Source organism: Lycium barbarum, chromosome 10, assembly GCF_019175385.1.
Source record: "Lycium barbarum isolate Lr01 chromosome 10, ASM1917538v2, whole genome shotgun sequence".
Taxonomy (NCBI): Eukaryota; Viridiplantae; Streptophyta; class Magnoliopsida; order Solanales; family Solanaceae; genus Lycium; species Lycium barbarum.
Window position 1 is genome coordinate 28,875,475 of NC_083346.1, and position 21,870 is coordinate 28,897,344.

The following is a 21,870-nucleotide window of genomic DNA, read 5'->3' on the forward strand; positions in this document are numbered from 1 at the left end:
TTGAAAAAAAAAAATATTCCAAAATAATTGTCCCTTTAAAAATGTAAGATAAAAAATAGTAATTATTTTTATCTATATTCTTATATTAAAAAACTACTTCTTAAACATCTTATAAATAGAGGTAACTTAATAAATGATACCTTGTATTATTATTTTTCTTAATGAGAGTGAAATCAGCTAAAGCGATACATATTTTGGGACGGATGGAATAGTAAAAGTAAACTTTTATTAGTTTGAAAATTTTAAAATCTTGGCAATCCGACAAGTTAGAGAAAAATTACTTTTAGCTTAGCTCAATTTCCAAAATCTGGAAACAACTTTAACTTAGCTGTGATGCACTTTACTGAATACTATTACAAGGACCCCTGCTTATTTTATGGAGTAATGATTGTTGAGAATCTCATTTACACTTTAATGAATGCAATGAAATGCAGAGTGATATATCAAGAGATATATCTTTTAGTTTTTATTTTTGTGGGTGGGGAGAAAAAAAAAGTAACAATGGAGAAAAAGTCGAGTAAACCATCTTAAACAAAATAATTACTTACATATTAAGAAAATGCAATAAATGTAAAAGAATTGTTCTCATTCACTAAAAATCCATAGCGCTTTAGTTTTTCCCAAAGCACCCTAATGAATTCCTTTCTTTCCTTTTTTTCTCTTTTTCCTAAAGAGATGAGCCAATATAGCCTACCAAATCCTATTTTCTAACTCAAACCTCTTAATTAATCCTTTGGTCTTCTCCCATTCTCTTTTTTCATTTCCCTAAGAGACCTTATAAATCCTTTTCTTAACCCCTTCCCCTCCACTTTTTTTCCTCATGTTGATTTTTCTATTTTTGAATTTTTTTTCCTTTTTCTTTTATGGAGGGATTGGAATTGAACAAACAAGTGTTGATACCATTCAAATATATTTTTTATGGAGATTGACAAATTAATGACAACCATATGTGTCATTATTGATGATGTTCATGCTCTTCACGTCTTTGGCTAAATCCTCATTTTTTGAGGTGTTGTTGGCAATCCTTAATCATCAGTCCCACATCCTCATTTTCTGGTGACTCCTTCATCAACGCTTCACATTCTTGTATGCATGCTTCCCATTTTCCCATCTGGTATATAAATATATATATATATATATCACACATAAAAGAATGCACATAAAAAATCTTCAATTATTGTATTAGAAAAAACGAAGAAAAACAGAAAATAATATGATAAATGTTTTGCTTTTCAATCATAGATTAGGTTCAACCATGTCAATTTACTAGGACAGCTGCTAATTGTTAAAAGGGGTCGAATCATTCAAAAATGATCAATACATAATGATTAATACATTTAATAAATTACGAGAATGGGAACACTTACATATTACAGTGAATTCAAATATTAACTCTTTGTTTTTTTTTAAAAAAAAAATTAAATAGTTTAAAACTACATAAAAAATACTTATTTAAATCAATTCTTTTATAACTAGAAAAAAATGCTTAAGAGATCGTAGTTAAAGAGAAAAAACCATGTAATTCCTCGTATAATACTGTGCTTATATGAGATCGTGAAAATATATGAAATCTAGTAGCATGCTTTGTATTGTTGTAATTCGGTGAGTACTTATTCAACCATATTAAAAGGCTAATGTGTCTTCTAGCTACTAAACAAGCATATATATATATATATATAGGTCAACCAATTTTAGGGACGTACCACTATGGACATGTCATGATTGTTTAGTAAATAAAAATTCTAATTAACTCATCACACGTTCAGACTAGTGTCAAAGCAAAAAGAAAGTTAAAAAAAAAAAATATCACCTTAAAGTAACAATCAGCCTTCCTCAACCTAGCCTTGGTAAAAGATGGTCGAACATTAAGGGCATTGTTGCAATCCTCAAGTGCTTTCTCAAATTGGCCAAGTTTTGACCTGCAAGCTGCTCGATTGCACAATAAGACTGAATTGTGTGGATCATGGTCCAGTCCTTCACCATATGCAACACTAGCATCTGCATATTTTCCACCTTTGAAGAGCTCATTGCCCTTTGTTCTAGCACTTGCTACTGCCCTTGCCCTCCTAACCACCATGTTCACTTCCTTGTTGTTCCCGTCTAGCTGCGCTGCTCGTTGAGCCGCTGCTAGGGCATCGTCAATCCTATCGTGTAATAATTTTAATTAGCCAATGAGTAACGATTGAAAAATACTCCATTCATCCCATGTTAACCGTCACTTTAGCTCTTTTCACGTTCATTAAAAAAAAAAACAAATATAAGATATAGTTTACTAAGTTACTCCTATTTATTAGATGTTTTTCTAGTATTGAGCAGTATTAAAAAGAACTATTATTTTTTAATGTTAAGGGCGTAGTTGGAAACAATTGTCAATTTTAATCTTGAATTTCTAAAGTGACAAATATTTTGGGATAACTTTTTCGAGCTAAAGCAACAATTAAAATGGGACAGAGTGGGTAATGTTTAAGTCAATCGTTTAGCATTTTGATGAAATCTGTCTGTATAGAAAGGAATGTATTTAAAGCATTCTTATAATTGACATTAACTAGTTTGAAATTGAGAGATAATCAATTAGTTGAGTCTGTCATTTTGTATTTTATGTAAGACTATCAGCCATAGAGGGAATATTAAATAAGTAATATCTTGAAATCTTTGGAAATCAATTCTCAAAGCTTTGATTGATTTTGTCCTGTAAAGTCTATAGGTCAATTTGACTGGATCAAACTAAGAGTCTAAAAGGAAGATTAGTAGGAGCTTAAAAAATTGACAAGCATGAAATAGATTGATGGTGATTTGCATATGTCAAATTGCACCTAACGACCTAATACATACTCAAGTACTCTTCTTTTGGTTTCTCTTTTCTCTTAACACGCATTCCCCTTTTGAGTTGTTAGCTAAATCAAATACTTTATTTATCTACAATGATCCAAAATAGTATTAATTAACTCTTTAATTTCTGTCCCAAATCTTGGTCATTGGGATCTTTAGGACCACAACTATGACCTAGGTTGAATACACTTTTATCATTTACTGTTCAAAGGGTGGGGGTGTGAAATTTTGAATGCTTTGAATCAATCTATTCCCCTCCAAAAGAAAATGTTTACTATTTCTAAAACATGAAAATACTAACTAACCTGCCAGCAGCCATGTCAACTTGAGCTTGAATGACTAGCAAGCCTGCATTGCCAATAGGGCCAAAGAACTTTATACATTCATCGATATCAAAATTCGGACCGTTCTTCAGAGTTTGATCTGCTTCATGGTATCTATGGAGCTTCACCAACGCCTCAGCTTTCAAAGCAAATATCTTTTATGTTTGCCATCAAGAACCAAAATTAGCTCAACAAATTAAAGAAGAACAATTTATTGTGGTTTAATCAGTAAAATAGCTAACCTGGGGTGCAGAATCAGCACCAGCGGATATGGCGAGGGTGGATTCTTTAAGAAGAGTGTTCCAATCTCTTTGCCTCTTGGCCTCAGTACACTTGTTGAGATGAATTTGAATATTTTTAGTCTTTGACACAACATCAGGATCACCTTCTGATCCTGCTTGTTTGTAATGGTACATAGCCTTCTCGGTATCTCCTAATCTGAACACCAAAAAACATAATCATCTTGAGTTCTTGAAAATTGTAATACTAGTAATAAAAAAGGGATCATGAGATTCACCACTAAAATTAGCACAAAGAAAAAAAAGTTGGCAGAATACCCAAAGACCCTCCTAAACTTGGAGCGTTTTATTCAATCCCCCTTAAACTATACCTGGTTATTACCCCGTACTTGACCTTTTTATGATCGTTACCCCTCAAACAATAGCTATTCCTGATTGCCCCCTATATGTGGCTTTTCTATAATTCAAGTGATTTCAAGTGGCATTTACATTTACCTGACAGATAGGGTGGCCAAACGATTATGAGCTCTTTGATAATGAGGATCAATTGTGATAGCTTCTCTGCACTCAAAAGCAGCTTCAAGAAGCCTTCCTAAAGCAGTCAAAGCAGCGGATTTGTTGCTTCGATAAGAAGCCTTATTTGGATCAATTGAAATTGCAGCATCATACAAAGACAAAGCCTCAGCAAATCTTCCATTCTTGTAATCCTCATTTCCAAGAATCTTCAATTGTTCAGGGTCCATTCTTGTGGACAGCGCACGGCATAGGGAAACAGCGCCCCCTGTTTTCCCCTGCACTACATTTCCCATAACGCTCGTTGGATATTTCCCATTCTGAGATGGTTGTGATGGTGGTGGTGGTACTTCTTTAGCGGTTCTTGGTAAATAATCTAGAACATGATTAGCTGTTGAAGTTGTTGTCGGACCAGTACTGTTGCCTCCGCCTTGCTGCCTAATGTTACCCAAATTACCAAACAACATCACGTTGCTAGACGAAGCACGGACTAATGTATTAGCACCCTTTGATCTTTGATGATCTTGGATCATGTTTTCAAGCTCCCCTGTTCCGGCTGGAGGTACTTTTCTTCCTTGATTATCATTATACCCTTTTACCCCTTGACCATTATTTTTCTGCTGATTATGAACCGGTGCACCTTGTGAATTAGCTTTATTTGCTGCTACCGCGGCCTTGGATTGGTTCGGGTTAGGCCTTGGAATGATCTTGTCAACTTGTTTCTCTGATTGGTTTTCACGAGAGTCTAAAAAAGCCTCGCTGGAGCCATTACGATGCTTTTTAGAATGTTGAGTGCTAGAAGATCGCGTTATATTGTTAACATTGTTGGAATTTTGTGTAGGAAGTGAGCCTGTAGATGTTGATCTTTTTGTCCAAATGTTTCTCCTTCCAAAAACAGCATTCAACAGGCCACAACCTGTTTTCTTTTCAGGAGAAATGTCTCCCATTTTGGATAGTTGATGAGATATCTTTCTATGATTTCTTGGTTTATTTTTATAGAAGATGGTGATCAAGAAATGTGGCACAACATGCAATGAGTCTTGAAATTATAAGGAGCTTCTTATGTAAGACACAAAACTTGTAGGCCAAGTAAAAAACAGATAACTCACCAAGAAAATGAATTAAGGACCCATCTAACAAAAAGAAGATGTTACATTTAAAGATGTGTAAAGAAATGAGATTAAAAAAGGACAGCCCGGTGCACTAAGCTCCCGCTATATGCGGGTCCGGGGAAGGACCGGACCTTAAAGAAATGAGATTGTTTGTGCGAAAAATGGTTAGTGCCCCCCAGGAGAAGAGTTCATAATAATTGTCATAATCTGTGTATATCTATAGGGATAATCTCCTGGAGTGCTTGGCTTTAAAAAACAATATTTCTTTTTTTGTTTAAAAAACAATATTTCTTTTTTTGTTTTTTGTGTTTCTCTCTCTCTCTTTCTGGTTGTGGAAAGGTGGAAATGGAATGATTGCATGAGAGAGAGAGAGAGGAAGCAGAGAAATGATATGTGAAAAATGATAAGAGAGGAAGATAAAAAAAAGAAATAATTAGCACTTTTGGGGGGTAAAAGACATAAAAAATAATAATAGTAATGATGAATGTATGCAAAGGGAATTTTTTCAATACCTTTCTTCTACTTTTCTATGCTTTTCTGTTTGGTTAAACTAAAATTGTTGTTTTTTCTTTTCTTTTTTTGTGTTGGTTTGGTGTTTGTGGTGTAAAAGGGGAGACCAAAAGACCCGGTCATGGAATGAATGATGATCTCAAGATATTTAGAAGAAAAATAATTTAGTGTTGAGAGAATCTTTTATTCATTTTTCTCTCTTCTATTCTTTTCTTTTCTTTTATTTTTCAACCCCTCCCAAAAAGGAATATATCATGTCTTAATACAAAATGTTTGCACCGTTAGATATATGAAAGCCACGTGATCGAACGGCTTAAAAGTGAGGTGTAGTTTCAACAAAGTCAAATTAAGGAGAGGAGTTCACGTAGTAGACTTTCTTTGAGCAGCTCACGTATGACTGCCAACTGTTTTGTACATAGGCCTACTCTTGCATTATTTTTTCCCTCATCTTTGAACGGTCAAACTTTATTGATATTTTTGGGGGAACATTTTATATAATGATAATTTCCCTTGTCTTCCATTTTCCAAGTAAGGAAAAAGAAGATGGTAAGATTGTCACCATTTTAGACACCCTCCTCGTGTCTTCCTTAACTTAGATGTGTTTGGTAGATTCTTAAACCTTGAAAAAGTAATCCCCATGCATGCACTCTTTCAGAGTCTGATCAATTATTTCTTAGGGTAAAGTATTTCTTGGTCAAGATGAATGAGGATTGTTTTCAAAAGTTAATCTATTTTGTTAATTTCTATTTTTAAAGAAAATTGATGATGGATAGATGATTTATGATAGTGGTGATATTAAATACGATAACGTGGTGGTGTAAGAAGAAGGGTTGGTGGGAGTGAGTTGGAATGCCATGTGGCTAAAAAGGATGGACTTAATGGAGGAAGGAAAAACTTGAATCACTTTTATAGCGTTAGGGACATATATGGACTAATAGCCACATGGAGGGCAATATCAAACCCGTTTCAATAGTAGAGAGGCAAACATGACCTTTTTCCCTATAGCTTTTAGTGCAAAGTTCCACCACTAATTTCTAATTTTTAGAATAAAAAATTAATATACGGAAAAACTACATGAAAATTCTATATTTCATGTACTCAAGAAAATTAAAGAAAATTATAGTCAAATATTAAATTGTTCAACGCTCTAAAATAATAAAGTACTATCTTTTTTGGCACATAAATACTTGCTATGGAAATTCAAGGAATTCAGTGAAAAAGATGGGAGTTAGGGACTCAAGACTCAAAATTCAACAATGGAGCATATCAATCATTCTCATGTAAAAAGCTCCCAGTCTGCATGTGTTTAACATTGCCTGGATTTTCTTTTTCTTGTTTTCACTTCCATTGACCACTTCCCTCGTATCCCTAAGACAAAAGTAGCTATTTTGTCAATAATCAGGTTGAAATTCATGCTCCCAAAGCATTCAAGAAGTTACCAGTTGGCAACATCAAAGTCCTATTCAGTAAATGTTTTCAAACTTGACTCTGTCTGTTCTCAACTAACTATAGAATGAAACTTTTGCTAGGCAACCAAACAACCACCTACTTTTCATTACCAATCGACCAGGTCCAAATTCATTTAGCCCAGAAAAGAAAAGAGGTGGCACAAAGTATCAATCCAGTTTGCTTTTATTTATCTGAAGATATGGCTAGTTTTTTCCAGCAAAGCATCAGAGAAATTTCTGTTAATTTTTTTTTGTGAACTACTAAATTGTTGAGAGACAACTAGCCCACCTCGACGAACTCAGCTGCTGCAAAACGTCTTTAAATCTCCACGACAATAGGCAAAAATTGAACGTCTGGCTCCACCTATTAAGGTACATGTAAATGTCAATTGTGAGAATGTAACATTAACCATTCACAACAGTAAGGAAGTTTGTGATGACCCTTACGTCCATCAACCCCCCAAACACACACACACCAAAATCACTTCACATGAAATAATGCGAAAAAATGCACATTATATAATACATAATAAGATTTCTATGGGTGAAATTAGCTATACTTCACGAAAAAGAACAATTTGACATATTGAGGGTTCAAACAGAAAATCACAAATAAGCAGGTATTAGGAGATTGTATCTCCAAATTAATGGCCAACCATAAATCATTCAATCATTAAATCAAGAAAGAAAAAACATAAATCATTCGATCAACTCCGCCGTGTAAGCTGCAATTCTATGAGAGCCACATTGTTGATCTCAAACATGGACAAAAAAGGAGAATTACGATAGGCACATAGACAATGTAGTCGATTTATCATGAATCCTCATAATAATGAATATGTCGGGACATACTCTCCCAGACATACATTTACATCGGTTTATTGAGTACTTGAACATAGCAGCTCCAAATAGAGCGAAATGAATTACAGGATTCATATAATAGATCCACCTTGCATTCAATAAAACTGGGATAGATCATGAGAAACCAGGGTTAAAATTCCAGTATAGGTAAAAAAAGCTAAGTAATTCTTCTCATATTCTAAACCTTAGTGGAAAGAATACCCATTACTTGTACTAGTGAAAAAGTATCAGATATCCTGTGGATTAATTGAGGTATGCGCCAGCTGGGCCAAACACCATCATTGATAAAAATGATTCATATTATAAATCCCAACTGATTTGGGTTTAAGGCATTGTTGCTGTTGCATAAAACCATTCCATCTCACAACAAGGTCAACAGAAGAAGTTCCCAGGAACTGAAGGTAGGAATGTCACTCGTCCCTAGAGCTCTAAGACAAAACTAATGGTTTACAACAAGCTTCGCAAATGTGTGCACTTGACATAATAGTTGAGCTAAAGTGCCAGCTTCTAAGCCAAAATAAGGTTTAATCAACTGGTAAAGTCCTCCAGCAATAAGTCGCAAGCTATTTTTACACACTAGCCCAGTCTACATGATACTGCTCATACACTAAGGGGTCGTTTGGTTGGATTCATTAAAAGATCTAATCTCCAAATAAAAACCCACTGTTAAAACAATGTTCGATTAGTTGTTTTCTTGTCCTCATAACTATTACCTGCATAAGTTACACTGGAATTTATGTATCAATTTATGCAGGACAGAATGTGGAATAAGAACGCGGGTATTAGTAACACATGGATTATAACAACTAAAATGACAAAACTAACCCTCATTTTATAATAGCAAATAGACTTTTATTTTGTTTAAAAAGTAAGCACATATATTAATTATACACTACTAATTTGTAATATATCAACTAAACATCTAACAAGAAATAATCTCTGCATTACAATCCTTGCATTACTAGTCCTTGCATAACATGCTCCTAAACCAAACGACCCCTAAATTCGACTAGTTATTCAGAACCTCTCAAGAGAAAGGTACAAGATGATAAATGTTTAAGATGGAGCAAACAAAGAGTATAAAAAAGTTAATATACAATGCTCTTCTGTGACAGCAATAAAGCGAAAGACCTGCCTCCTTTCCAATACTTTTAGCACTTCTTTTATTAAGTAAGTCTGCATCAAACCCTTAATCAATCTGCAGCTGACTTCATTCTGCAGCCAACTTTTTTTCTTTTCTTTTCATTTGAAACACTAAACCCTCGCCCAGAGCCCATTCTACCTAGGAGTCAAGAGTTGTTCTTTCCCACTTGCTCCCTTGGTGACTCAAACCCCCCAATGTCAAGGTTGGAGGCGGACCGTCTATCCACTATACATGTCAGGAAAATGAAAGAGCATACTAAAAGCTATCTGCTATAGTAGTTTGATTAAGTAATGATAGATTTTCCGCAGCCATCATAATTTGGGACAATAAACCATTTTGGTGACATCTTTCATGTGTACACAAAATAGGACTAAAAGCAAATGGATCAACCTTTTTCCCGAACTTCTTTACAATAAAGAAACCGGCATCATCATTATTGGGAGAGAAAATATTTTAAATAAAAGCCCCCATTCCTATGTCTCTCATATGGGTTCCATAATAGTAGAAGTAGTTCTACAACCAATACGTGACTTAGTGAAGCCCTTTCACAAATAATCTTTCATGAATTTAGGTGTTGCACTTTTTTTTTTTTTTTTTTGCAGGAACAACTTTTGATAGTATCTGCGATCTTTTCCCTTCATTTGTGTGTTTTCATTATTGACAACTTTGGCAGGACTTCTGTCACTAGTTCACTGTCTTCATAATATAATGCTTGTAGGGGCTTATGCAGATGAAATCCTTTTCTTTTTTATGACAGTGGTACCTGCTGCAGATAGCCATAGACTGGCCAACAGGATGATGATACAACATGTAACAAAGAACTGGACACAAAATTGGTAGACAAACAAGGTTATTGACAGTTGTATTTACTGTGTAATGAAGTTGTACTATTTATAGAACAAATAAATGAGCTATGACCCTTAGAAACCTGAACAATATATGATGATGAAGAGATGTAAGGGTAATATAAGAACCTAACTGAAGTACCACGAACTTACTCTGCCAACTCCACCCCGAATATTGCTATGTCTCGGGTTTCTTTAGCTCCTTAACTATTGCATCGGCCAGTTCCTCCCCACTGTATTCCACACCAAAGCATCTAACTACTTCCATTTTCGGATTCACCAGATACCTATTAAAAAGAAACTGTAAGAGTTGATTCTCCTATTGTTGGAACGAGAGATGATTATTTGGCAATATAGGACTTGAGCCTTACATGTTGTGGGAAGATTCTACCAGATAATCATCTCCTTCTTCATCAACCTTCTTAAAGTAAACTCGGTATTCCTGTGTCATCTGTCTAACAGCAGCAACTGGTCCAGTTAATCCCATTATTCTTGGGTCAAACTCTGCATTGCATGCAAATAAAATTAGTAAAGCTAAAGTGTAGGAAATAAACATCAAACAACAGGAGACAACTATAGGATTGAACCCTTTTCTCTTCAAGCCCACGACCCCCGGTTGGGATCTCTTTCCACAATTCATTCAGTAAGACATCCCTTCCAGAACCTAGAGAGAGAAAGAGATCCGAAAAGCTAGATCCAGACCTTTAAGATAAGCTCGAAGGTGCGAAGGTGTGTCGCGTTGAGGATCAATTGTGACAAATACTGGGAGAATCTTTTGATCCTGTTTTGACTCTTTTAGGACCACAAAGCAAAAAGAAAATTACAACATCAGTAACATACGTCAGTAAACAAGAAAATATCATATCCATTAAAGAACCCAAGTTGAACCTAGAATATCAATAGTTTTGGCCATCTTTTGGACTTCTGCTGGACCAACATCAGGAGATGAAGTATAACCAAAGTAGAGAAGAACCCAGTTTCCCAGCAAGTTGCGCTCTGTCACCAAATGACCTTCTGTATCAACCAAGCTGAATGGGCCGCCAATGATTGGCCCTTGGTTTGCACTTCTTTCAAATTTCTCACCTTGACCTGAAAGGCGTGAAAACATTATATCGTATACCATTCGTTAATATTTATGGCACTAAAAAATTAATCAGAAAATAAATGCATATGGTACTCCATAGTTCATAAAAAGCATGATTCAAGTGGACAAACATATCAACACTTTCTGATAAGGAAAAATAAGTAGAAAGTAGGATAGTGCAACTAACTATTTTTTTTTATTTTATTTATGACAACAAACTATTTTATTTGAACTAGAAAAGATACTGAGACTGCCATGAGAAGCCTAACGAGCCCAGTATCTGGAAGATAACTATGATAGTTTGAAGCACTGTCAGTACATCTTTTCAGGTACAGAAGCTGACATATATGACTCATCCATTTATCATATCTTTTATGGAATGCCATCTTCTGAAAGAGGATTATACCACTTTCTAATTCGCTAAACACCTACATCCTTAATCTAAGAGTTAATTCCAGCACTCAAAGGCAAATAATTTATTGAGGCGTAGTTGGACTGAAAGGCACATAAAGTAGTTCCAAGGTCAAGTTTAGTTGATAAAGGTTTGATCAGAAAAAATCCGGAGCCCCACCTTTTGGAATTGCTCTCCTTTCATCATTATAATGAAGAAAAAGGATCAGTCCACCAAATCCTCCCAAAACAGCTCCAGGCTGCAAAGTAGAATTAAGATGAAGACAAGTAAGAAAAAGGAACCATAGACAACTGCGCAGAGCACATGCAACAACAGTCACAAAACAACATTCACAAGGAAAATGGAGTTCAAATGGAATACTAATATATAAGATTTCCAAGATTTTGATGTTGGGGTCCTTGGGGATGGTCCAGTTAATAAAGGCTGATCATTAGTCTTTCTAGCAGATCTCATGCAGCTGACTGAATGGAAGCACTTAGGTGGGGTAAACCTACACATGAAACAAGTAATCAGAAAAATCGCAATACACTCCAGAATTTGAAAATGAAATGGTTTATTTTTATCCTTTCTCTTCTACATGTATTTGAGTCTTTTCTCTTCTCTCAAATAATTCCTTGTAGCAAATAAAAGACTGAGGTTCCCCCAACTTAGCCTCTATGTGAAGCAGTAGTAATTATTTTTAAAATTTTAGACTTATAAGTTTCTCCGTTATTTTCCTAATGGAAGTTGCTATTAATCATTTACTTAAAATCAATTTTCGCTCATGATGGATCTTACGACCTTACAATTAGCAAATTCCCTAAGGAAGAAACTTGGCCACTATAAGAAGTACATCGTTAGGGATCGAAGTAAAAGTTGTTATGCATAAATTGAAACTTCACAAAGTTTTCTTATAAGGAGCCTCCAAGTCTCGTGGGAATCCATGAGCCACATAGCATGTTTACTCTATCCAACCAAGACAGCCTCCCTTGCTACCCATTGAAACACATGAAACCTAACCACCACGAGTAACACATTAGGTAAGGCCGGTCTTAATTCTACAAGACTCCTTACCAATGTTTATCAAAGGATCTTTAGTAAGCCATGTTATAGCTCAAATCAGACATAAAAGCAACTTCGATGATAGTGCCACTTAACACTTCCCACGTTTCTAACAGTCATACAATTGAAAGTTTCACCCAGATATTTCAAATTTTGTTTTATATTTAGTATCATCTATGCAAAGCTATTCTCAACATTATTATTTGTAGTGATCAAGTTTAAGGTGAAAGATGTAATTAGCTCCACGTCAACCATATTAAATGCAATAGAACATTAGAACCAGACATCAAGAATATCATAGTTAGAGCTTTCACTAAAATTTTGTTCTTTCATAGTGCTATGCTTGGTCGTAGTGAAAAGAGGAGGGGTTGGAGGACTAGCGTAAGAATAAAAACGAGGAGGGACAGCATTTCTAGGGTCTGCTATGAAAGTGAAATTGGAGAATTTTCCTCCTATTTCTTCCTTCCCCCTTACACTAAGCAACTGGAACTACATAACCAATGCTTTTTCAAATAAGAACTACATAACCAATGCTTCTCACTATGCAGAAGTAGGTCACTTTGTTTTCCTATGCTCTACCGTCCTTCCCCCTTCCAACAACCAAACATAGGGTGTGTTTGGTATGGAGGGAAACATTTTCAAATTTTCTCATGTTTGATTGGTCAAAATATTTGGAAAACAAGTTCCTTAAAAATGAGAAAATGATTTGTTATTTTGCTGTCCCTTTTTCTTTCCTACGTTTCTGCATCGATTACATTTCTTTTTGGTCGAAGGTCTATCGGAAACAACCTCTCTACCCCACAATTAGGGGTAAGGTCTGCGTACATCTTACCCTCCCCAGACCCTACTTGTGAAATTACACTGGGTATGTTGTTGTTGTAAATAGGGAAAACAAGTTTCATAAGTGGCATTCCACATTAACTGTTACCCACCCCTCCAAAAAGTCCCACCCCCGCCCCACATCCCTAGCCCAGCATGCCAACCCCAATAGTGTTTGCTTAAATTATATCTATATGATTTTGAGATAATATTTTCTGCTTATTTACCAGATGCCAGAAAACTCACTTATTTTCCAGGAAAACATTTTCCTTCATACCAAACACACCCATAGTGCAATAAGTTATTTTCAAAATTACTAACAGACTACACAGAGAATATTTGGAATTATCACTGTATACGGTAAAAACCGAATGCGAGGCAAACCGGTGGAGCGAGGGGGCCGACTGATCTGCCTTCTTCGTCATTGGAACGACCAAGCCCTGTGACCCGAGCATTCGTGGCCGTTGGTCCGTATAGCTGTCGGTCCGTACGGCTGTTGGTCCGAGTAGCCGTTGGTCCGTGTGGCCGTTGGTCCGAGTAGCCGTTTGTCCGGGTGGCCGTTGGTCCGAGTAGCCGTTGGTCCGGGTGGCCGTTGCACGCGGATCACGCGCCAGTAACGTCCTGTCCTGGTCAACTACCCACCATGCGTGTGTCAGACGGCGCCGTCAGTCTAATCCCACCAAATTCGTGCAGAGCTGTCCTTGTTGCTATTATTTTATTAGTTCACATCATATGAGACCCATGAAGGTCACACTATAAATAGAGCACATCCCTCTCCTTAATAAGGGTTGGCTTCTTCATCCTCCAAGAACACTTGTAATAGAAAAATATATATGCAATCTCTCTCTCAATATCTGATCCGGCCAAGGCCGTTTGTTTCCATTTACGTTGTGTTTCTTCCATTAAGTATTCAACATGGCTTCTAAACGTTCATGTCCGTAGCAAATTAAGCAAATCACCGTTACTAGCCGTTTTATCGCCAAATACTCACACGCTTATTTTCCGCTATCAAATATACATCAAGATCCAAGCACATATCCTATACCCGCGTACAAATTCAATTGGTTTCCCAATTTCGGGGTAAACAATCACACTACACAAAGCATATTTGAATTTATCACATAATTAGGATTTAAATCACGAATAACTAAACCAAACTATAAAATTTCCACAATCCATAATTCAATGGCACTAGAAAGCATACAGAAAAAAGTTACAAACACAAATTACCATAAAAGTTGAAGAAACAATAACCCCAAAATTCTTAACAGTGTCAGATAATACAAAATGCACCTCACCTTTTACATGGATCCTTGATTGAGTTCAAGAGAAACCTGGATACTTGCATTTTAGTATTAGGACTAACTTTGACAAATATGACAAGTAAAGGGACTAAACTAACAAACTGGGTATCTTTAGAAATGAAAATTATGGGCCAAGAAATTTGTAGGGGGGGTTAAGCACCATTTTGTTGTACTTATTTTCTTTTCATCTGAATAATATCAGTTTGCAATGGAACGGGGGTTTGTGGAAGTCTTGTGAGGAGTAAACGGTACCGTTTTGGTGACTTTTGGCACAAGATGGTTTGGATATGCAGATTTGAAAATTCACATTTCGAGGCGTAATGTCTTTTGAACCCATTATTTACCGCTTAACCATTTTCTCCGAGTACTTTTATTTATTCATAATATTAAAAATAAATATTTACTTTTTTATTCAGTTTAAAAACTAAGATTTACCACTTAGTTCTTGATTTATCCTTATTATTAATTATATAATAAGTTTTGAATGCATTTCTCAAAATATTAGATTTATTATATTCAAAGGGTGATACAGTAAATTTATCATTTTATTAATTACTTTTTAAGGGGTGTGCAAGACAAACGTGGACAAGTGATAATGGACGGAGGGAGTGATCACTTTAAGGATTCTAATAATTATTTCTGACTATACCGTGAACATTAAGTAAGTATGCACAATATTTAAAAAGAAAAAAACTGGTCTACTTTTATTAAAAAAGAAAGGGTCAGATTTACCCATGTACTTTGATGAACATTTATCCTTAATGAGTTTTTCAAACCAAATGTTCCCCTATCGTAAACAAAGTTGGTTGAATTGCCCCCAACCTTAAAGGACTGCCTCTGTGTCACTGACACCTATTAAAAATTGTCATATAATATCCTAGTCACCTTTTCCAACAATTTACCGTTGAATTAAATTAACCCCCTCCCCCAAAATTAAAATCCGACCCATTACCCTTCAAATTAAACCCCAAAAACATGAGACGGTAAAACTCCTCACGCCATCGGCCAATAAAGCTCCTCTGATGAAGTTACCGAGGAAGATAAAGAAATCAGCAAGCATGAGATCATTACGAAATCAATGTTTAATTTATTGTTTTAAGCTCCAAACGACAACACCCATCAGATTTTCTCCATACAAAACCAACAAATCGAACCCAAATAACACGCCCACAAAACCTATCTCTCCAAACTTCATTGTTGAATTAAACCTCACATAAACAACACACACACACACACACACACACACACATAAAAAAAAATGGTGTTCCGCTGGTAGTTTCAGGTGAATCTCCGACGGTGGTTTTAGGTAAATCTCATAGCTATTTAGCGGCGGTTTTTGGTGTTTGTGGGTGGTTTTGTTGTGCGTGTTGTGAGGTTTAAATGGGTAATGAAGGTTAGAGAGATGGGTTCTGTGGGTGTGTTATTTGGTTTGATTTTATGGGGGAAATCTGGTAGGTGTTGTCGTTTGGAGCTTAAAATTGTGAATCAAACACTGATTCGTAGCGACCTCATGCTTGCTGATTTATTTATCTTCATCGGCAACTTCATCGGATGAGCTTCATCGGCCGATTGTTTGAGGAGTTTCACTGTCCCATATTTTTGGGGTTTAATTTGATGGGCAATGGGTTGGGTTTTAATTTGGGGGCAGTCCATTTAATTTTGGGGTAAACTAATGAAAAATGGTGACTAGGATATTATGTGGCAATTTTTAATGAGGTGTCAATGACACAGTGATAGTCCTTTAGGGTTGTCAGCAATTCAACCAACTTTATTAACGGTTGGTGTGCGTTTGGTTGGAAAAACTCATTAACGGTAAATGTGAACTATTTATCAAAGTATAGGGATAAATTTGATCATTTTCTCTTTATTAAATAGAGATAACTTAGTAGGAGATTAATTAAATAGTAGGAGATATTATTAAAAAAAGTAATAAATATTGGGATATTTTAAAAATATTACGAGGGGAAAAAGGAAGGAACAGAGGTTGAGATAAAAAGGAGGTGCCAATGATTATGGTTGTAATTACGAAGGGTGCAGACTTAATGTGTGAGGAAGAAGGAAAAGGAAATAAAAATGGAGAAGAAGGGTATACCAATTGTTGACACCTAATTTTGGCCCTCCAATGATTTTATTTAATTGCCCGGAATTCTTGAATTTCAAACGGAGTGAAATATGTATTTTTATGAACCAAAATGATTTTTAAAAAATTATTCCGATAATATTTTCCATTTCATTTAGCAAAATGAGTTCAAATATATATTGTAAGTCACTTAAAAATACTTTGCATATTTTATCATTGATATGGAAGTATTTATCAAAATTAAATAAAAAATTATTTGATTAATTGCTTAAATTGTTAAATATCAAATTGACAAATATTTTACTCCGTTGATTCAAGAAAATTTGATTAATTAAATAAAAAGATCATCTTTGCCTCAATTTCAAATTGCATCTGCATTTTTGTAATTAATTGTGATCACATTTGAAATTAATTGCTATATGTTAATTGAGGCTATATTTTGCACAATTGGTCATTTTATGAACCTGGCCGTTTTTAAAATTGGTTAATTAATGATAATTTGGCCCTAATTGGAATGCTAAATTAATGGACATTCGTTTAATTTAGGCTATTTATGAAAGTGGCACATTTTCGCCCCTCCCTATATACACGTGCATACACGGGTATATACGAATATACATGTATACCCATGTATACCATGTATATAAGTCAAGTTGGGTCATTTCCCCTCCCTTTGTCTAAACGACCAAGTCCAGCCCAATAATGCTAGACCCGGCCCAACCCCTCGTCTGCGTATAAACATGTACGCACCAAACGACCCCTACCTCTATTCATTTGTTGAAGAGGAGGGTTTCGCACAAAACCCTAGCCGCCGCCCCAAAATCACCTTTCTCTCACTTCGTCATCAACCTGGAAAAGGCAAAGAATCAGACGCGTTTTGCTTTCCAAAGGATGTGTGTGTCCATTTTGGGTAAAGTAATTAATGTAATTGCTTTACCCTCTCTCCGTCGATGCACCGCCCAAACAATGTAGAACCACTCTCATCTCTCTCTTTGTTGCTTTTTCTGTTTGCAAGGACAGAAATCCTTAATGATGTTTGTCTTACTATTGCTCAAAACTCGAATTTTAATTGGTTCTTAGATAAATCTTTAAAAAATAAAAAGGATAAATCAAAGAAATCTTCAAAATGCCAAAGTCCCACTTCGATTTTAAGAGAAATCTGAGGGCCTTGGGGGTTCTATATATAAAGAACCCCTTTGTTTTCACAATACACGTACAAGTCTCAATTTTAGAGCAAAAACACCTAATTTAACTAGGGATTTAGCACATTTTGTTGAAACCTTTACTTAATTAGGTTAAAAGTCTAAAGTTTTGTCTTCTTTTTTTCGTGGTTGAGTTAAAGGGGGAAGCATAAGACTTCAATTTCATTCTCGACAAAGGCTGCACAAAAAAGAGGTAATTTTCTCTCTTTTATTTATTTTTAGCATTTTTTTATTTGCTTGCTATGTGTTTATATGTTATTTGTTGTGATCTGTGTTTTAGTGTTAGTTTGTTTTAAGTCTTGATTAGTCAGCTATGTATGCTTAGCTTAGCTTAGTATTTTCTTAAGTATGCTGATACATGTTTAGCTTAGCTCAGTATTGATTACCTGGAATAGTTTAGGTTGTTATTATGTATTAGTTAATATGTCTATAGACTCTGCTTGACTTAATTAAAGGCCTAATCATGTGATTGGGTTAGAAATCTGTTGGTTCTTTGATATGTTGAACTAATATTCAACTATGTATTTAGAAAGGTTCTTAGCATCTCCAATTTGCTTGTGTACTGTACCTACCTGATTAAATGCTAGTAATCTAGTTGTATACTTGAACTTCAAAGCTGATTAGCATGAGTTACTCAATTGTAGCCGTTTTGACAATATAGAAAAATATTGAAAAGGAAAACTACTTCGAAGATGAACCTGTTCCCATGCAATAGTCAAGAATTCTTGACATAGCAGAGGTTTATATTATTATGCTCTATTGAATGGGGACTAATTAGTTGGATCTTAGTCTAATTATCATGTGAATAGCCTCCATGTCTTTTCTTAATAATCAGATGACAGACCAAGTGTATGTGAAGATGAATATATGAGTTCTGAGTATTAAATATGCTTAGTTGATTGCACTATCCAAACATGTACCTCTTCTTGACTTGACTGAGTTTATTGGAAACCTGTTTACACACCTAGGGAGAATATGTCTAAGATAATCAAATTATGAGGGATGAGGGGAAATCTTGTGTGTTCTATGTAGTTTAGATTTTGGTGATCAGTTGCAGATTCAAAAAATGTTTGAAACATGCTTGTCTTTTTGGTTCCTTCAATTGTTTCATCCCCTGATAAATGTTTAGTTTGTCTGTTCAAATGTTGGCTTGGATTAAATTTAGTTTGATCATTGGTTTGCATGCACATAACATTTGTTCACTGTAGGACAGCATTTGGATTACATAATTGCATGTTTAAATTAAGTTAGTCATTTACCATTTTGTTTTATCTATCATGTCCTATTATGAGGTCAGTAGTGGTTTATCATGTTTTGACATCAAGATAATTGGGAGTGTTTTTCTATCTGAGAATTACCTTTATGTGATTTAAAGGACTAAACTAGGACACAACTGATTCATATTCATGTTCGTCCCTTCCCTCTCCCCTTTGTTTTGAATAAATCAACCTATGTATATTGTTGTTATGATGACTTGAGATTAGTTTGAAATTGTTTAATTATGAATTTGCATGACCCCTTTCCCCTTTACCCTTTGTCATGTCCATAGCATTGTTAGGTAATAGAAGCCATAAAGGGCTTACTATGTTGAATGTGAATTTCCTTGCATAAAACTGGAATTTGCTTTGTTCATCTAAATGGCTATGTGTTGCTTAATTCTGAAACTGCTCATCTTAAATTCTGAACCTGCTCATCTTAATTTTAACTTAACATAAAAATGAAAGGCTAGTTTGGTCTCTTTTGCCATCAGTCTCTCTTTCCCTTTTAGCTTTCTTTTTGAAAAAAATAAAATTAAGTTATGTATTTTCACTTTCTAAACCAATGTAAAACTAAAAAATAGATATCCAATATTATTGTCATTTCTAGTGTTAGAATTGTGTCTCATTTGTTGGAGTTGTGTTTGGATAAAACCATGATAATAGTTTGTGAGGGATTATCCTTAAGCTATATCCATGCTAGAGTAGTATAATTGCTACTGACCTTAGGCCTTAAATTGAAAAGATGTTCATCTATGTTGTTAAACATTGACATAAACAAATGTGTAAAACAAATAGGTGTTAAATGTATCATGCATGATTTGGTATAGTTGGTATATGTTTGACATGGTGTGTTCTATGCTTATCTCTATCCTTTGCCCATTTCTGTGCAGCGAATATACTAGTATATGCAGGAAATATAGGCTATATACAGCCTATATATACTTCAGTGTATATAGGAAGGTATACTTTGTATATCAATAAGTTAAATTCCATAATAGGCATGTTGTTGTGACAAGGCTTTGGGCCCAGGCTTCTATTTGTTTTACTTGTTGGACTTGCTATTCTTTCTTTCTTTTTTTTTTCTTTTTTTTTTTCTGCCATAGATGGGCTTGCCCTTGTCTTGGCTTTAATTTTGGGCCTATGGCTTTGAAGCTAGCATGTCTGTTGGGGCCATTATTTCATTAGGTTATTTTGGTAATGTATAGTACTTATATTCTGTGTACGTATATGCATGCTTGATTTACATATGATTGTATTTCCTACTTGAGTTCTTATTCATTTATTTATTAAGTATAGATGCCCTCTAACCACAATTTTCCTTTCCCCCCTCTCCCCTTTTGCATGAAACCATCGACGTGGGCCACTTGGGCCGATCTCCCATTGAAAACCTATTGGGCCCAACTTCTTCCTTTGATCAAGTTCGGATAACAAAAGTAGTTGAAGGCCCAACCATGGGTGAAAATGGTCAATTGGCGGGCTTCGGTAGGCCCACCAGCCTAACTCTTTTTATTTTGATTTCATGTTATATATTCGTGTGTATTTTTATGAATACTTGTATAAATATTGAAAACCAAATGCGTTAGAATTTAGGAAACTCTTTAGTGGTTAAACATTTTAAATGATTTTCTAAAAAATTGAACACGGTAAGATAGCCATTGCATGAAATTGATAAAAAAATTGAATTTATACAATGTCTTTAAAGTTTTCAAATTGGTAAGTTAGTATATGCATGAAAAACAGTTTTTGGGGTAATCAAATTGGACTTGTTTTGAGGTTTTTAAAAAGCCTTCAGATTTTGGAAATAGAATGGACCATTTGCGAACTGAAATAAAAATGGATTAAAGTTTATTTTTTGGGCTTCATTGGTATACTCGGGCCAAATTTGACAAGACTAACTGATCCCAAAAAACAAATGCAAGTATGAAATTGATAGAGGTTGCGCTCATCAAATAATGTATGAGGGACCTGGTTATGTATCAGTTCTCTTATGCAATGCAGTATGTAAATGACATATGATATCGTGAAAAACTCCTTGCTTAAGGGATTAAAAATCACGATCTATCCCAGTAAGATTTCAACTCCACTACACGAGCAACTTTTGATTACAATCTATTGCAAATTAGGAATTAATTCCCATAATCCCTCACCCTTACAATAGTTGCAACTTAGGAACTAGCTTTCATAGTCCTCCACCCTTACAATACACCGGTTGTAACCACCTCCACTTGATTAATTCTAGTCAAGAAAACTAATACACCTAGAATAATCTTGCTTAGTGTACACTCAAAAGCTTGTGGAAACACACTTCAACAAGCGCACTTTGAGAATTTAAGTCACCTACAAACAACTTCTAAACAAGAAGAGTAGGTTTATAGTTTAAGCACTAACGAGCAAAGATTCACAACAGTGTAAAGAACTTAGACTAAAACTTGTGTCTGGATTAAGTTCTTCAACTTGTAGCTGATTTTGTTCGTGAGAGATCTTGAGAATTTGTGTCGGCAGCTTTTCACGATTTAGTTTGGGTTTTCAAGTCTAATCAATATGTTGCCATCATGTTGTATATATAATCGGAGCATGTGGGATGGATAGAGACCAATTATTCATTTTGACCTAAAGCATGGGCCAACTCACAGCTGTACTTATGTGCAGCAAGTGACTCGGCTTTACAACAGTGTAAGTGCAGCAAGTGGCTCGGCTTTACAACAGTGTAGAGACTTGAAGGGGTTGGGCAAGTATAGGTCAATTTCTATGGGCTTGAGCCTCCATCTTACATAGACTAGCTTTTGTTGCTGACCTTGCAACTTTGACGATGACCTTTTTGAAATTTGGAAATCTCTCGTTTTCT

General features: G+C 35.2%; 2 protein-coding genes and 1 long non-coding RNA gene across 3 annotated transcripts; 1 reads left to right on the forward strand and 2 right to left on the reverse strand.

Annotated features, from left to right (window-relative positions):
• Positions 1-527: 527 nt before the first annotated feature.
• On the reverse strand, positions 528-6,475 carry LOC132613902 (inactive TPR repeat-containing thioredoxin TTL3-like). The gene is made up of 5 exons (XM_060328193.1): positions 3,887-6,475; positions 3,395-3,590; positions 3,135-3,307; positions 1,811-2,144; positions 528-1,111 (listed from the first exon to the last, which is right to left on the reverse strand). The coding sequence occupies exons 1-5, from the start codon at positions 4,849-4,851 to the stop codon at positions 998-1,000; spliced, it is 1,782 nt and encodes a 593-aa protein (XP_060184176.1). The 5' UTR covers positions 4,852-6,475; the 3' UTR covers positions 528-997.
• Positions 6,476-6,952: 477 nt separating this feature from the next.
• LOC132613903 (protein SCO1 homolog 2, mitochondrial) lies at positions 6,953-14,775 on the reverse strand. Its single transcript, XM_060328194.1, has 8 exons — positions 14,479-14,775; positions 11,681-11,810; positions 11,480-11,558; positions 10,713-10,913; positions 10,527-10,616; positions 10,196-10,328; positions 9,978-10,111; positions 6,953-7,338 (listed from the first exon to the last, which is right to left on the reverse strand). The coding sequence occupies exons 1-7, from the start codon at positions 14,526-14,528 to the stop codon at positions 10,003-10,005; spliced, it is 792 nt and encodes a 263-aa protein (XP_060184177.1). The 5' UTR covers positions 14,529-14,775; the 3' UTR covers positions 6,953-7,338; positions 9,978-10,002.
• Positions 14,776-17,350: 2,575 nt separating this feature from the next.
• LOC132614788 (uncharacterized) lies at positions 17,351-20,619 on the forward strand. The gene is made up of 2 exons (XR_009572446.1): positions 17,351-17,532; positions 17,907-20,619. It is a non-coding gene; the product is annotated as an uncharacterized LOC132614788 (long non-coding RNA).
• Positions 20,620-21,870: the final 1,251 nt, after the last annotated feature.

Coding starts and splice junctions, on each gene's coding strand:
- LOC132613903 (XM_060328194.1), bottom strand. CDS start 14,528: ATGCAAGTATCCAGGTTTCTCTTGAACTCAATCAAGGATCCATGTAAA. Junction 11,811..14,478: donor ATCAAGGATCCATGTAAAAG/GTGAGGTGCATT, acceptor TTTCATGTGTAG/GTTTACCCCACCTAAGTGCT. Junction 10,112..10,195: donor GTAGAATCTTCCCACAACAT/GTAAGGCTCAAG, acceptor TCTTTTTAATAG/GTATCTGGTGAATCCGAAAA.
- LOC132613902 (XM_060328193.1), bottom strand. CDS start 4,851: ATGGGAGACATTTCTCCTGAAAAGAAAACAGGTTGTGGCCTGTTGAAT. Junction 3,308..3,394: donor GTGCTGATTCTGCACCCCAG/GTTAGCTATTTT, acceptor CAAACATAAAAG/ATATTTGCTTTGAAAGCTGA. Junction 1,112..1,810: donor AGGCTGATTGTTACTTTAAG/GTGATATTTTTT, acceptor TTTATATACCAG/ATGGGAAAATGGGAAGCATG.